Source organism: Saccoglossus kowalevskii, chromosome 11 (assembly GCF_978046115.1).
Source record: "Saccoglossus kowalevskii chromosome 11, keSacKowa6.1, whole genome shotgun sequence".
Classification (NCBI taxonomy): Eukaryota; Metazoa; Hemichordata; class Enteropneusta; family Harrimaniidae; genus Saccoglossus; species Saccoglossus kowalevskii.
In genome coordinates this window covers 14,535,508-14,552,787 of record NC_140651.1, presented here as the reverse complement: position 1 = coordinate 14,552,787, position 17,280 = coordinate 14,535,508, and the positions used below count along the sequence as shown (strand labels likewise).

Below are 17,280 nucleotides of genomic sequence, written 5' to 3'. Positions count from 1 at the left end.
CTAATACCACTAAATGGAACTCCATAAACGACAACATATGTTAACATATGAGGAGATTGCTATATGAAAATGATAAACAAAGTTGAAAACGTGGCTCTAAATTGAAAAATCAATATGCCAGTAATCAACCACACGAAAAAGACCAGCCAGCTAACATGTTGGCCAGCTCAAACTCTTGCAAAACTCAGGTAAACAAAACACACCTACTGTATTTGGATTGTACCTAGAGAAATCACTGGAAAAAAACACAAAAGATTAGAACATCCAATTACACGCAAAATAGACTCGCAGGTACACAACCGCTAAGAGGTAAGCAAAAGACCACATGTTAGTCTCACCTTTAACCTAGATGATGCACGCCCTCAAACAGGGCGCACGTGAGAAATAAAAACATATTTAAGAAATGTCATTGGTTCTTGCAAGGCATTTAAATTGATTGGTCATCGGTTGATTAGTGGCATGAGACCATAAATATAAGTAGAAGTTTGATATATTGCAAACGTTTGCTCCCACTCAATAATGTCGGTTGTTGAATCGTGAAAGTGGCATGGAAAATCGAAAAAAAAGTTGCGCAGGGGACGTTCAGGTTTCACGGGGAGTAAAAAAATTGCAACGTCGAAAACGATTAATGCATTGTACAACTATTTTAGATAATAGATAATAGATAATAGATAAAATACATCTACGGGAAGAAGGTCGTTTCTGAGTATCAATGTTGAATCCTGAACTCCAATGCAAAATGCAACTGCCTTACATTGTTGGCGCATTTCTCTACAGGAATCGTTTTCAACACCAATTTATCCCACTAAGAGTTAGCAGGACCAGCGCAATATAAACGTGACCTTAGGATTGTGTTTTCCCGAGTGTTCAAATAATGGAAGCTGACATTTTTGGACTAACGTTATATAATTGAAACACAAAACAAAAGTATTAGATGGATTACAAAAGAGGCTATAGTAAATATGGAAAAATGATTTGCTTGAGCCATTGGTAAATTTATGTAATTGATTTTGCTGTGACAGTGCATACATGTATGAACAATTATGTGAATATGGTGTTGTGTGTTATAGGAAGTAGGTGATTTCTTAAGTCTTTTGGTTATGTAATTTGAATCAAGAGGGGGAGGATAAAGTACTTGATCGGAAAGAATGATTATATTAGTTATTTTGCAGTGAATGGCTTATTTGTACTTGACTTTGACCCACCCACCACTCGATTGTAATTTGGCCAGTTGCTATTAGACATCACTAGCATGACTAGTTGGAAGACAACCATGTAATAATAGTGTGAATAAAATAATCATCTGTAATGACCAAGGAAATAATAAAGTTTTTAGTTTTTATTTAACCAACAATAAACAACAAGTTTACAAAACAATTCGAGTAAGAATAAAGTAAAAATAATTGTCAAGTTTAACCAATAGGAGATACAGATGATGGTTGAATTATCTCGCCTGGAAGAAAATAAAAAAAAACAAGTAAGTGGTAAGGATTATATAATCGAAATGAATGATTTGAGTAAGGTGTTAATTAGAGGAATGTTCAACAGGAAGAACATTGTTGAAATGATAATGCTTTGAAAATGAGTGAACTTTCCATAATTAAATCTTGAGGCACATTGTAAATAACTGGTGAGAGGATGCTGAAAGCACTACTGTGCATTCAAGCATCCTCTCATTGAAAATAAACATGTTATGCACATTTACATTATAATGAAGTAAATTAGTGTTGTAAACAGAGTGTCATAGTGATTACATCTGGTATGATGTGCATGCAACGACTCATGGTGCAAAAGCACATAAGTGTTGACGGAAGACCCAAATGACAACCAATTTGGTAGTAGTCATACTATATCTATATTGTTTTCAATAAGCGCTGCAACAATAAGCTGTACAAAACCAGTAGTTAACTGTTTACAGCATTGTACAAGACAGTATTATAGACCCATATAATGCAAAGTTACAAGGCGTTGTACAAATATACCCCCTTACTTTGTGGCTTGTATGTTCATCCAACTGTCCATTCAGAATGAAGAGGAAATAAAGTAGGTGCAAAGGGACTATATAGAATATATTTGTACTTCATAGGAATATCATTGATGATATCAATCCCATCAGACTGATAGAACCCGTAAAAGTAATGAATTTATCGCATGGCAATGGCAATATGCCAACCGACATATAATGATCATGACCATGTGCAAAAACAGCATTGTTGGTTTGCATAAGACAGCCCACACACATGCTATAAGGAGTAAATTCCTGGTACCACCAATGGCAGGGTTGTAAATGATTCAACATCAAACCAGAAACATAGAATGTAAATGCATGGACCTGTTTGTACAGAATACCAGTTTATCCCTCATTATTTATGTTCAGTCTATATTAAATACAATCATTTTAAACCATTTTTTTACATGATGATCAACGTTTTTCATTTTAGAAAAAGGTAACTCATTTCCATAAAAATAAAGTTTGGCCTTAATGACAAATGACAACACATGTCATTGTTTAAGGTTGAGATGAGTGGCATGAACTGTTGGCAGCTGGCGACAGCAAAACTTTCACTGATGTACATGTGTATGTAGACATGAGCGCAAGGAATTGGCCCCTATCAGTTTCTGCCTAATAAATGAAAGTTATGTACATTCCTGCTGTGGCCATTTACCTACAATAGCAACATCACAAGAAAATTGTAGTGGGCCAAACAATGGCCATGAAAAGTAAGAATGAATACAGCCAGCCAGCCATGCCAATGTAGTGAATGTAATGCAATTTCTTGCATGACTTTCTGCTCAATATTATACAGTGTGTGGTAGCCTATGCCGAATATTTAATGGCATGGTCACAAATGATCATGAAGATTAATCATGATCACATACTTCATAGACACTATAACATTACATTAGTGAGCAAAGACTATAAATCATATCCATGCCCCTAGACATGGCTACATCCGAGGTCATCATTTTGCCAATGCCATTCTTGAAATTTCATTATTGCTGGTTGCATAGACCAGACTATTAATGTACAAGTATTTACACATGTCGGCCTTATTTTGGTTTTAGATGCTATTTATTTAGGGCTTAGTCTTTTCCACGAAACGAAACGAAACGAAACCCAAACCCAAACCCAAACCCTAACCCTAACTCGCATTTTTGTTTTCATTGGCCCAATAATATCTGAGAAAATTTCACACTGTGAAATACGGACGTGACGATGTCTGAGGTCGTTCAAAATCTAAGGTTAGGGTTAGGGTTTCGTTTCGTTTCGTTTTATTTTGTTTCAATTCGTTTCGTGGAAAAGACTAAGCCTTTATTTAGATGCATCGTGACAACTGTGGCCGTGAAGATCCGGTAGGTAAGGTAATTGTTACTAGTCGCACCGTGCATGTATGTGCACATCACACAAATCATACGAGTTCACAAGCCATAGGCCTAGTAAATCGCTGTCGTCAGTTATGTACGATGCAATATTTGGCGATTTATTTTTGGCCATTAGATTCCCTGAATTGCCAATAAATCCTGAAAATCGGCTTTGCTAAGCGATGAGTCGTTTAGTTCAAAACACTGAATGATCATAGCATGGTTTTAGAGGTAAAGCAATTGTTAAGAATATATTAAAATTTGTGGAAAAGGGCAAAAACTCTTACCTTTAGTACAATGTCTTAACGGCGTCCTAGGCTCGCTGGCAAAATAATCTACGTCATCGAAAGATGCGTCTACGTGTACTGTAGACAATTTCCATGACGCTGCATTGCATGCGTGGAGTCGACGTCACAATTTTTGCGTATCAATTTTTCTCCTGAACTTTGTCTTGACAGCGCAAATAATACCCAAATGATTTCTGGAAGCCAAAATTGAATCTCGACTCAGTCCTAATTACGCGTTTAGGAATGACCTGGTGATCCAAAATTGACCTCGCATTAAAATACTGCCGCCTACGGCGGGTCCCGGGATCATTGCGTCAAGACAAGAATTGAGACAGTCATTCACGTTATAATTTCTCAATACATCAATAACTTCCAGTTCAAACTGTTATATTTCTCTGCCGCCCAATGCTGTATTTGAACAACTTGGTCATGACTCAGCACAAAGCAGATAGGCAGTCACTCTGTTCGTATTCCCAAATGGTTCCTGTTTGAAACACCGACACCAATTTAATGTTTAATGCTGAACAATCAGAAACGACCAGAATCTTGTCCGGATTTTTTGGGTGATACATTTTATGATGTAGTACGATATACCATACTCCATCCAGCATAATGCTTCTTGTTGATTGGGTGAATCATACAACCATTGTAATCACAGTAAATTCTTTTCCCATTCTTTGATCAAAGCCCTTGAGACGCTGTCTTACATTTATTGTCAGATAACTTTATTCTGTCTTTACGAAATGGTAATCCGATATCACAGCGTGCACCTATGTTTGATTGAATTTTCCACATTAACCACATATACTTTATCTACTTGGGAATATCATACATACTGCGTTCTGGAAAGTCTAAGTTTGTTAACACTCTGAATATGTGAGTTACTTATCGATGTTCATAGTCATGACATGCACTGGATATTCATATTAAAGGATATTTCATATTAAAACACCCATCCAACTGTTTACATTTGCATTGTAATGAGACGCTTGTATGATATGATGTGTTCAAACCAGTATCTTTATCTATCCATCACATCACCATTAGGTATAGACTACAGATAATTTCAAGTTAAAGTAATTAGATTTTTGCGGCAGACTTTAGGTCCGCACCTTTCACGCACAAGATCTCAAATTGCTTATTCAAACTCAGCCCTAGTATGCTGTGCTAAAATTCCTAAATCAGCAAATTTAACATTCCAGTTGATTTTTATATTAGCTCAAAGTATGACTGCAAACTTTATAGCCCATGGGCCAGAAAGAACCCCACCCCCTTCAGGGTGATGTTTTTCACATACCTTGATAGTAATAGATGACTCTCAGGATGAATCTCCTGAAATTACCAACTTAACGGATGTAATATTTGATTGTGATGATTAATGATGTTTCAGCTCAAGAAATCCAAATAGAGATATTGTTCAGTTACTGACAATACATTTCTTATAACATTTAATATTGAATATAATCATAGAAACAACTATCTCATAAAATAGATGGTTTATTAACCGCGCTCCTATAATAAGGTGCCAAAATCATGTATGTTGGCTATGGATATTGACAATGTCACATACAATGAATGGCTGCCTTGTGGCCACGCCCACCATTGGGCAGATGGCAGACAACGTGATTCTTGTCAGACACACCCTAACGTATGAAAAAAAAACATTACCTTGAAAAATTCCCATAGGGGGGTCAAGAGCTGGCATATGGTCTATAATACTTTTCTATGGGAATATTTGAATGTGTCGAAGTCTGGCACAACTAAAAAATATGATATACCTGTGTACGCATCGAAACACTGCTTATTTTTCTTGTTTACCCTTAAATTGCAGTTCAACATTTTGGCAATCAGACCTGTTTAGATACTAATAATGTTCTATAAAATATTTTTACTGAGATACACAAGCTGTTATACCTAATTTTGGTTGATCACACTGTCAGCAGTGTAGACAAGTACAGTAGGTAATATACACCTAAAAATATTACTTGGGTGGCACCTTATATCATATATATATACAGCTACCAAATGACGAAACATCAAACAATCTTGTGTCTTGGAGATAATACATCGTTCTCTTGCTGATATATCATCCACTGTGGCTTATTACCTATAATGTATATTTAATACAGTTTTATGGTCGTACTTGTAATTTATATTTATAAATACATGAATTTGGGTATACTATGCCTACTTCACATATGTGTTGACAGTGTGGTGTTTTGACACACTGTAAAATCATTCGAGTAAAAAAAATACACATTTCTGCCATTATTAAATAATGTTTATTAAACCAAAAGTGAATAATACTAAATCTATGCCCAAACGCCCGACTCGGTTTTAATATCCTTTATCCCAAACTGAATAGACTGTTCATACGTTGACGATAGTATGTAAGCTTTATATACGTCATGGAAATAGATCAGCAATTGGCGATTGACGATGATCATTAGCATCTGTAAGAAATAAAAAACCAAACAATTTATGTCTCATCGGTGATCATGATTCATTCATACATTCATTCAGTTAGTCAGTTATGTATGTATGTATGTATGTATGTATATTTGTATATTTCTTTCAACGATTATTTGTTCGTTAAGTCATTCAATATTACTAAACACCTACAAAGCACTGAATGACATGTCACCTTGTTATATATCAGACTTAATTCACTTTAGATCTTCACCTCGCGAACTTCTTACATGAACCAAGATATCAATCAGAATCATTCGGCAAACGTTCTTTCTCATGTGCTGCACCACGGCTTTGTGATTATTATTATTATTATTATTATTACTCTGACTTACGTTTTGCCAGCAACTTTCCAGCTCTCACCAAACTCTTTAATATCTTTTACAACAACACCATCAGGTTTCTTGAAGTCATTTTTGGTATTACCATCACCATCACCAAGCAGACCACACATCTTTCCACGATAATAATCACCAGTGAATTCGATATTGAAGGTGTGTTTGTCTCCATTCCAGAATATCTTGAATGTTGTGTCCTTGAGCTTGAAACTTAGAATTGTCATATCGCCTTTGTGCACTATGTTTATATTCTCATGACTACCAGCACTCGTCTAGAGGGAAAAGGTTTTGTTAAATTTAAATATGTTCAGCTCTTTATTGGTTCTTGATGTAAGTATATGCATTGATGATAGCATAATATACACATAATATCATAACCATATGATTTATATTAAAACATCAACTTTATGTCCATCACAGACATAATTGTATTAAACAATAGCGTATTACTACAGCTAATTCTTAGAACCAATGCTCTACTCACGGTAAGTACGTTGTCCTTGTCAATGAGAGCGCATTCACCTCCTACTGTAACGTTAATGGCAACAAGTCTGGTCCTGACTTCTTCCGTATTGTCTCGGGGTATTAACTCGGCAGTGATTTCAAAGGCCGGAGTTGCGCTGTCGCAGTCTTTTACAAGAGTGTACCAACATATGCCTTGGAAATTGTACTGACGTCCATCTAAGGTTGTTATGTGAGGATCACACTTGACATCTCCAATAAATAAAATAAATTTATTATTACTTGTTTACCAGACACATGCAATGCATCTTATGGTGTTACATATATCTTTATCTTACTAATTTACTTATGTTGTGCAATGTACTTGTTGTTGCCAATCTTTTGCTTTGTGTTCTTGAATTCAACGATACGACTTACCATATTAAAGCAGGGGAGTAGTAACCTGCGATTGCGTCAGATGGCCATGGCGTGCCATTGTTTACAAACAAGCGTCTACCCTTGAGCCTTTGCGTTTTTAACGTGTGTTGTTATCCTCATCCCGCGCGTGCGCAGGTGACGACCCTCCCGCTTTAAATGAGCTACGGTTTGTTATGTTATTTCTACTTTTTAAGGTAGAGATGCAGGTTCGAGAGCACTTGGGAGTGAATTTTTTTTTTTTTTGCTATTTATTATCCAAACAGTCTTGGCTATAGACTGTTAAAATTTTGTAGACTTGTGAATAGTGGAACATACTCAAAAAACGATTTTAAAATATAGATAACAGATGCAAACATTCTCTCTTTTGAATGCTCAGAAAGATTTAGCAAGGATGTACATAAATAATAAAAAAGATACATGGTGAAAAAAAGAAATGACGAGATCTCCATATTATGCACTATATTTAACTTTTTACAAAACGATAATACATTTAAATTTGGAACTGTCACAGCCATTTTAATTATGAGCATTATCAAACTTCTTACTGAGTGAACTGTTATGCAAATTTGCAATTATCTCAGCTTTTTTTTAGTGCACATCCAAGAACTAGCTCCTAGACGCTTTGACCTTTTGTTTTGAAATTTTCACAAATGATTGACAATGTGTTTATCTTCAAAACGTCGCCTGGGCATTGTTTTTGGTTGAACAGTGTTACAACAATCGTACAGACAACTAGCCTGGGTGTTAATTTATGCATAAACTTGAAATAGTGAAATTTGAGCTGCTGCCCTGCAAAATTGACAACTGGTAGACAGTTTTCAAGACGGCACTTTCTTCATAGTAAACAGATGTACCCATTAACCAATTTTGACAGGAAACAGAAGCATGGTTTAGAAGCTAATTTTTTTTAAATCACTTTTGACCAAAAAAGCACATTGTTGTGCATATTTCAAACTACAGTGTTTATAAAAAAAACTACTAACAAAATTTTAAAATTGTACAATAAGCTTTCCGAAAATATATAGTTTTGTGGACAAGGGAGGTCATCTTGGTTTCCTAATTAACTAATTAAAATACCTGTCAGGTAAACTGCATCTCTACCTTAAGCAAGTGAATATTTATGATTGTCCCAACAAATATTATAATCATATATAACAATTAAAATGATAATTAATAATGCGTTTAATTTTAGCAACCTTAAGTTCCAACTTATCACACAAACATGCATTAGTTTCGATTCCATTATAATGCCAAATAATGACCCAATACTATGCTAAAAACAATCAAATAAAAAAATTATGCCATTACTATACAGGTTCTCGATTCAATTACTGGTATATATGTCGAACAATATATACATCATTTTGGTGTACATATTACCTAATTAAATAAGACAAATTATCTGCCATGTTTTGTTCACAATAATATGAGGTTATTATGAGGATACTGCAAAGTATGTGCAAATACAGTACAGTGGAAGTATCGACCGACGCGCGATCGCGTACTGTCTGTGTACATACTTTGCAGTATACATCTTTTTCTCCCAGGAATACATCATGGGAATGCCGAAATCCAAAACGTTGAGATCAGATTTAGCGTGTGTGGGGTCCGGTCAAACATTGGGGGCAGCCATGTTTGGTTTCTATATTATTTACGCGCGTAATCGTTCCATATTTGGGAATTTGCGTTTCCTGGTAGAAGGAAAATACCCAGTACGATACAGCAAAATTACGGCACGCTGTAGCTTATGGCATTACGGTGACAGGTGTATAATAATGCTGTTATATCACTATCATACCACGCTACCATATCACTGATACGCCTGTATTGGTTACAGTCACGCTTCACTCATACATTAACCATTTCGTAAATATCAAACGAGATGGCAGTGCTGAATCAGCTTAAGTAAGTCTCAAATTTGTTATTTCTGAATCACAAGATGTTTTCGCAAGAGATTCTCGCAAACAAAACACAATTGTTAATATAGTGATAGTGATAGTATGTGTGTGTTATGTAATGTACTTTTTGTCTTACCTGGGCACACGCATCGTTCGTCGTAAGCAGCCTTCCTAATTTGTTCCTCTGTCAACGCCACATCGTATACTTGCACGCAAGTTATTAAACCATCAAAGTATATACCACCATTTGGTAATGGAGCATTTGGTACTGCGCCGCTTTGTGCATCAAATTGAGTCGCTATTTCTCCTGCAGGCATAACCCCCAGTGCTGTGAATTCCCCATTCAAGTACATGGATCCAAAATTACTGTCAAAATCATATGTGACCGCACAATGATACCATTCATGCAGAGCTGGTATATGTTTGTCTGATGGCGCTACTATTGTTCCGTCGCGTTTGTTGAACCTGACACGTCCATATAACTCCCCTGGTGCCTGATCACTAGCCCACTGCCACATTTGAACACCATTGCCGGAAGGGTTATAGTGGAATACGGGACCTGCATTACCATATGGACAAACCCATGCCATGATAGTGATTGATTTTACAGTATCGAAAGCACCATTGTTTGGATAATGTACCCACGAGTTGGCGACACCAAAGAATTTATACGCTCCGCAAGGTCTCCCTTTTGCCTCATAAGCCTTCACCAATTCTACATTACTAGAATTAGCATCATTGTTGTTGCCGGATACGTCTTCCAACTTATACAGCCAATTCAGTGGCCAAAATCCTACAGCACCAGGCACTGTTAAAAAATAATAAAAAAACATTAGTACTCATCAATACAGCTTATTATTGTGTTACAGTCAGAGTGCTATGTTTTATGAGAATACAAGAAATTGCAAACAAAAAAATTACACATTATGGAATTCGTCAATTCACCATTGCCACGATTGAGTTGCAATAATGCATTTTCACATAAAGTTTTGCCATTTTCTATTACCAACAAATGTCCATTCTTTGCTCTCAGACATGTTGGTATTGAATGAAATATAATTAATCCATTATAATTTGTTTTTGTATTTATGATGCTATTGATAAAATCTAGGTGCGTTTTTATTATGATATATATTTTCTTGTTTCTTAATTGATTGTAGGTCTGGATGTCATTGGAATGTCAATGAATGTATTCATTTGGTGTGACTCTTTTACACACATACATATATATATATATACATAAACTCACCGTAAACAGAAGCATTATAATAAAATCGCTTTGAAATTGCTTCCTGAAAAAAATATTGAAATATATATTACAAGAAAATGAAAATATATTCAGTGCCATATTGATGGACGCCTGGTAAACACAAAACAGAATGATAGGTATTTCAGAGATTATTGCGATGCATGGGAATATAAAATCGAAACATTTTTTTTTAATGAAACAGACTGATGTTGAAAATATATGAATTGAATTCGTACATGTTGATTTAAAAGTCCAAATTGAAATATTTATATGAATCTTGACTCGAACTTACTAGTACTCCAACAGGTTTGCAATATGGCTGACTTTCTCAAATTGTCATCGTTGATATAATAACTATTGTGCCATAACAAAAAATAAATAAAAAATAGTAAAAACAAAAAAAACTTTTTTGATAATGAATTCAATAACCACAAATAAAGACGTGCTGGATATTTATTTATTTATTTATACATATTATATATAATAAAAAAATATTGACAATTCGCAATGATATATTAAACAGTCTGAATGTAAAATAAAACGAGTTATTGTTAACAAACACAATAGCTTATCATTAACACACCGGTATAATTATAGATGGGTATTTTTTATTCACAGTCCTCTAGCATTCTACAGTGTCTGCAAGTCTTTATCACACTTGGCCGCTTCAGACTATTTCAATTGTGTAATCATCTAATATGTAAGTCCACTTCATAGGACACTTCAACCGCAACCAATGCTGAACACAGAGAGATACCTCTCACATTATGTTGTTATTTACTCAGCCTCCATTGATATGCAGAGTTTGTCGTACAGCCATTCCAAGATGTCATGACTTGTCTTGAACAGCATTCGCTATATATTCTTGTGGCCCGGCATTACAATTATGGTCATAGGCCTCACACCTCGGATAAACATCACACCAACAATCTTCAAGTTTGAATGGGCTTTCAGACACTTCTGTGGAGAAGGAAATTAGTCTTTCACCCAGAGATGTCAAATCAGGTCCCACCATCTATGTTTAGCATCCATACTTCCCAGTCAGGCAGTTCACAGAAGAATGATTGCAGACCATTATCTTCCAATTGCTTGCAGGAACTATCTGATCATCTGAATAATGAAGTGAGAACCAGAGGTGACTGAATCTTCAGTCTATTCCCCTATGTAGTAATAATCAATTGATCTTTTACTGGTTCCAATTTTGCATTTCCTCTTTTTGTACTTCCACAAAGTTAATATCATTATCAAAACGAACAAGTTTCACAGCACCTCTTCTTGTCATAAACCTTCACAGCACATTGATGAACGCCAAACATGTGAAGACAACTCTATACCTTTTCATAATACTATGGTTCTGTTTCACTTTAATATGATCGAAATACTTAGATGAATGGTGCTTCATCTGTCTTTAGTCTGTCTGATGGTAATTCTGCCATGTTTTTCTCTGATCCAGATAATACTGTTTACAGGCTGCAACTTCCATGTTGCTGAATTGTCAATTCAGATCGAACATGTCTCCCTCAAGTTGGACAATATATATAAGCTCTTCCAAAGTGCCCACCTGATTCATGAAGTTCACCAATATACGCATTGACACATGCAGAAGTAGTTGATGTTTTGATTATTCTGCCATTTAAGCTTGACAGTCTTTCTCCAAGCGGCATCATCAACCCATTCTATCCTAATACTGGATCTAGCTTGCATATGCTGCTAATTCACTTCACGTATTTCTCACACTGTGTATTTCTTCACAAAATGCTTTTTGTTGAATAAACTTTATAATTGCATGTTTTGCTTCGTGAAGATCTTAAACAATGATAGCTTTCACTATGTTATCTTGTGCTTTCCTGAAATATTTCAATATCATCTTCTTTATCTTCAAGATCCATGATTGCTGCTCACTTTAGTCAATATCAACAGTAAACAACTCATTTAGTAGCTTCTCTTTGTCATTAGTAGATACTTTGTTGAGAATACCTGGCTTGACTGACCTCACACTGTGTATTTCCTCACACTGTGTATTTCTTCACAAAATGCTTTTTGTTGAATAAACTTTATAATTGCATGTTTTGCTTCGTGAAGATCTTAAACAGTGATAGCTTTCACTGTGTTACCTTGTGCTTTCCTGAAATATTTTATTATCTTCTTCTTTGTCTTCAAGATCCGTGATGCTTCTCACTTTAGTCAATATCAACAGTAAATAACTCATTTAGTAGCTTCTCTTGATCATTAGTAGATACTCTGTTGAGAATACCTGGCTTGACTGCCCCTCGAACCAATATCTGCTACATTGTGACTAGTGTTGACATAGGCCCATTGGTCCAGCTTGGATGTTTCATGAATCCCAGTTAATCTATTTACAAAGTATGGAATCTGACAGTCTCATTCTTGATATACCTCAACACAGTTTTGCTATGTCGTATAGCATGTTGAGTCAAATTGGGTGTCAAATCCAGTTTTACCAGCTTGTCCATACAAACAGCAACTGTGGCAAATGATGACTCCAGACGTGGTGTACTGACTTGGGTGTCACTCTTGATTTACCCTCATTTGGAAAACAGCACTGTAGATTAGATAGCTATAATCGCTTATTTCCACTGGTGTAATTTGGTTTCAGGCATCACTAACAACTTCAAAATGTTCTTCCAACCATTTTTCTAATGAATTTTATATTTACTATGAATCACCTCATTCCATCAAAGCTTCTGTTAACACAAATATTGTAGTAGTATTCTGGGTGGACAACAGCTGGTACAGCCAAACCCAAAGGGTAATATTCTTGTTCTTGTAGCAGGTCGTTCCTTGTACTCATCCTGGAAACTAACAGTATCAGCTTCAACATAACATTGCATGGTTACTCCTCCTTCATTCGGAAAGCTATTCTTTTCTCAATATATGTCTTTCACTTGCAGTGCTTTTTGCGCCTTAAGGTATTGATTTCAACAACTGTCGTTGAGTGCTTAACAATTCAATTAGTCTAAATCCCCCTTTCTTACAGATGTCTATTAGTTCAGTCGCTAACATTTTTCCTTCATTTATTGTCACAACTGATTTAAGTAAATCATACAAGTAGAAGTACTTTGGCATCCTGCTGACTACTATATTACTGTTAATATCGCCTTTTTCTGCAGTATGATTAGCACAACTTGGTGAAGACGTTGCAACGAATAAATAGACTTTTATTCTATAATCTGTCATTGGTTTACCCTCTGGCCGCCACAGGTAGCATTGGAAATCCATGTTTTCTGCAGGTACGGCAACTTGGAGATTCATGGCCTCTATGTATGACATTAATGTTATATGCTCTAATCAGAACCCAGAAAATACTCCCACCAAGGAATTGTTCCATCTTTATATCAGGCCATTGCTCTGTTTATGTAGTATATGATCTGGCTACTACATGAAGATCACCATACCAGTTTTCTGGCTTTGATATACCCTTCTGCAGGGTCTATGTGGATACAGCTATTTCCTTAAATAATAAAATCTATCTTCAGGATTCACTGTTTTTACTTGATTCAGTGATGAACGCTGTTCCCCCGTCATGTTGCTGGTTTACTTTTTTATAACAAGTGAAATACAAGATTCTGTTTATCAACAGTTTGGAAGTATAATAATACTTTTCAATAATAATTCACAATTAAAGACTGTCAAATTATATTGTAGCATGTCTTGGTCAGTATATAGGCAGCACTGATTGCTGCTTAGCTGATGGACTGGCAGCGATGACAGCACAAAGACTTTAAACTTGTATTGTGTAATGATTTGTCCATACAATTGACTAACAGGTTTAACATACAAGAATATGAGAAGCCAATGAAATCAAAGGCAAAATCATAAAACTTCCATGCAGCCTTCCAGTTCTGTAAACAGGGCAGCCATGTCCAAAGCGTGTTACCAGTAGGGGCAAGCTATAGTGGTTTCCCTAGCTAGATTTCACGCTGCAAAACAGCTTAAACATATCGCTTAAATCACAATACCTCAATGAAACATATAAAGCAAAGCAAGACAGTTGCCATAGTCGATCTGCTACAATAAAATTGACTAATTAAACTATCCCATCATCATTTGGAAAAAAAATTGTATACTAAGGTTGAATTCATGACACAAACTTATTATTGTGGTTTAGCATATCATGAATAAATTTGTGAATTAGAGATTGCAATCACACTGACCCATAAGTGCTTTCATCAAAACAGCTATATCAAATCAAAATAGGAGCCCATCTGTTAAACAAATGAATATAGTAAACGTAGGTAAAACTCTTATGAAAATTCAAAGGAAGGTAGGGGCAGTCTGACAAATCAAAGAATGTACAGGGCATTCTGGCATTTTCAAATGACAATAGGGGATCTATCTGACAAATCATGAAAAAAAGTGTTCACTTACTTCATGTTCAGCTCCCACGGCAATAATTGCCACAATGATCAGTACGATACGAAGCATCTTCGTAGTTGGAGACCGTCTACACGCTTTTTCAGATGTTGCGGGTCGATTCTGAAATTGCAACACATTTATTTATGTTGTGGGTGTGTATTGTCATTCATTTGATTGATGCGGATGTGTGTGTCCCATCTGTTTGGGATTTTATGCCCGAGTGTCGTATGTCCCAATATTTTATGACGAATAAGATAATCAAGCAATGAATTGATTGCGACAAAGCACGTTTTAGAGATGCAGAAATCTGTCAATGACAATTCAATTAACTTAACTTTGGAGGTGTCAGGGATATTTGATTCCTGTTGTCTTGGGGAGAAGGGGATTAACAATTGTGGTCACTTTCCATCCTAATTTCCCAGTCTTCTCCCCCGCTGGCAATTAACATTCAGTTGTTTCAAAGCAGCATATTGTGAGTGTCTCAACATTGTTGGCCAATAATGAATTGATTATTATTTATTAATTATTTTGTGCTTGAACTTTAATCAAACAAAGTGCTTTATACATACCTTTTCCGTAAGATTTACATTTTAGCGGGAAAGAATTGTTTGATGGAATATTACAGTAAATATTTTCAAGAAACTAAAGTATATCTTCTGGTGTGACATACAACATCAGATAATTTGTGTACATTTATGAAACATATTATGTGAGTATGTGTGTGTCCTTTAGATCACTTCCATCTTTAATGTGTGTGTACATTAGAATAATATAACTATTTATGACTGACGTTTTTTACGTATGGACATACCACATATATGATATAAATAGATTGGTTTTAAAAAAATTACTTCGATACAATTATGAGTAGAGCTACCCATGCATCAACATAGCTACATTTCAGGCCTCCACGCTCCTCTGTCTCTGAAAAAAGATCATAGTTTACCAAATACATAGAAACCATTCTTTGACTGGAAATCTGTGTCTAACCAGTTTACAGTAACAGTATGCTTTGTGTAGCGAAACATTAATAATCAGGATACACACAAACAATAGTATGCGTGTGTTTTTCCAATGTTCTAAACAATATAATGCGGTTATTAATATGCCAAAGGTTAGAAATACTTTGATTGGCAGATAAATACGACCTGCAGACTGGGGTGGTCAGCTAGGATGGTTATATCCCTTTTATACGATTACTAATAAATTCAAATATGTTATGGTAATTGAATGGACAATTATATCGATATATATTTTACATTTTCTTTATCGACGAGGTTGAATACTGTTTAGTTTGTGATGTTTGCTGACTATCGATGAGTTGGTAAATTTGTGGAAATTATTAACATTGAAAATGATCTGACTTAGAAAATGTTTATGACACGTAAGTATAGACCATTCGGATCACTTAATCTGATTGCAAATGTCAACAAATATGGAGTACTCCCCCTGGAATGGTTACTGGAACCTAAATACCTATATGGCATTTTTTGAATCGTGTTTAATATACAGACTGTTAATTAATATCTGTTTCAGAAAATACATTAAATTAATTAATTAATTGAAAATTCTGGTCAAATAAATATCCAAATGATGTAATGTATAATTAACCAGGTGTTGCCAGCGTATGTGGCACTGGTTGTATTGTGGCTGATAGTAAGCAGGTTTTCATTAAAACTCATTCAGCGTAGTGATAATATTGTATCATATCATGGATACTTCATTTTCATCTTTTTTATAATCTTTTTATGTGAAGTTCCTTAGACATAATTATAGTTGTCATTATCAGATGCCATATCAACTATTTCCCGGTGATTTAGCCACTTATCTTCATTGGGCAAAACATCATATTTGAACTTTAAACGTCAAGTGTTTACGAACATTATTCTCCCATTATAATTTATTTCATGATTGTATGTAGAAAAAAGCGGGAATCTGAAAATAAGCTCTGGTATTATAAGTATGTTTGGAAATGTTTTTGTCATTGTTGACGTTAAGATTACCCAATAATATTGTTATTCAATGAGTTTCAAAAAATGTATTGATCAGTATCTCGCCCAAGTTATAATTTGACTGACTTTAATATATATTTCTAGATATTGAAAATGTAGCTGTTATTTTCCCATTGGTTTAGCATAGGAACATGTGTATAATTGCATATTTTTTTCTTAAAACATAATTTGCCATATTCTCTATATTTTAGAATTTTATTTGTTTTAAATTATATAACTGAAAGAAGCTGAATGAAACTAAAAATTAGATAGTGTGGTGTCATCTATCTAACATGCACATTTATATTACATTCCACTATTTTCTGGAATGGTACCTGGAACCTACACATTTATGTTTTTGACTCGTTTTTGAATATAAATTATCTGAGGAAAACATTATCTGTTCTTTCCATCCTGATATAATAAATG

General features: G+C 35.1%; 1 protein-coding gene across 1 annotated transcript; it reads right to left on the bottom strand.

The window, feature by feature from the left end:
* Window positions 1-5,909: 5,909 nt before the first annotated feature.
* On the bottom strand, window positions 5,910-14,989 carry LOC102801026 (uncharacterized). The gene is made up of 6 exons (XM_085504893.1): window positions 14,873-14,989; window positions 10,484-10,526; window positions 9,371-10,042; window positions 6,942-7,171; window positions 6,455-6,729; window positions 5,910-6,103 (listed from the first exon to the last, which is right to left on the bottom strand). The coding sequence occupies exons 1-6, from the start codon at window positions 14,927-14,929 to the stop codon at window positions 6,097-6,099; spliced, it is 1,284 nt and encodes a 427-aa protein (XP_085361019.1). The 5' UTR covers window positions 14,930-14,989; the 3' UTR covers window positions 5,910-6,096.
* Between the last annotated feature and the right edge of the window lie 2,291 nt (window positions 14,990-17,280).

Excerpts from the sequence above, each read along its gene's own strand:
- LOC102801026 (XM_085504893.1), bottom strand. The coding sequence starts at position 14,929 with ATGCTTCGTATCGTACTGATCATTGTGGCAATTATTGCCGTGGGAGCT. Across the intron at positions 10,043-10,483 it reads TTATAATGCTTCTGTTTACG|TGCCTGGTGCTGTAGGATTT; the intron begins GTGAGTTTATGT and ends ATTTTTTAACAG. Across the intron at positions 7,172-9,370 it reads CGAACGATGCGTGTGCCCAG|ATGTCAAGTGTGATCCTCAC; the intron begins GTAAGACAAAAA and ends TATTTATTGGAG.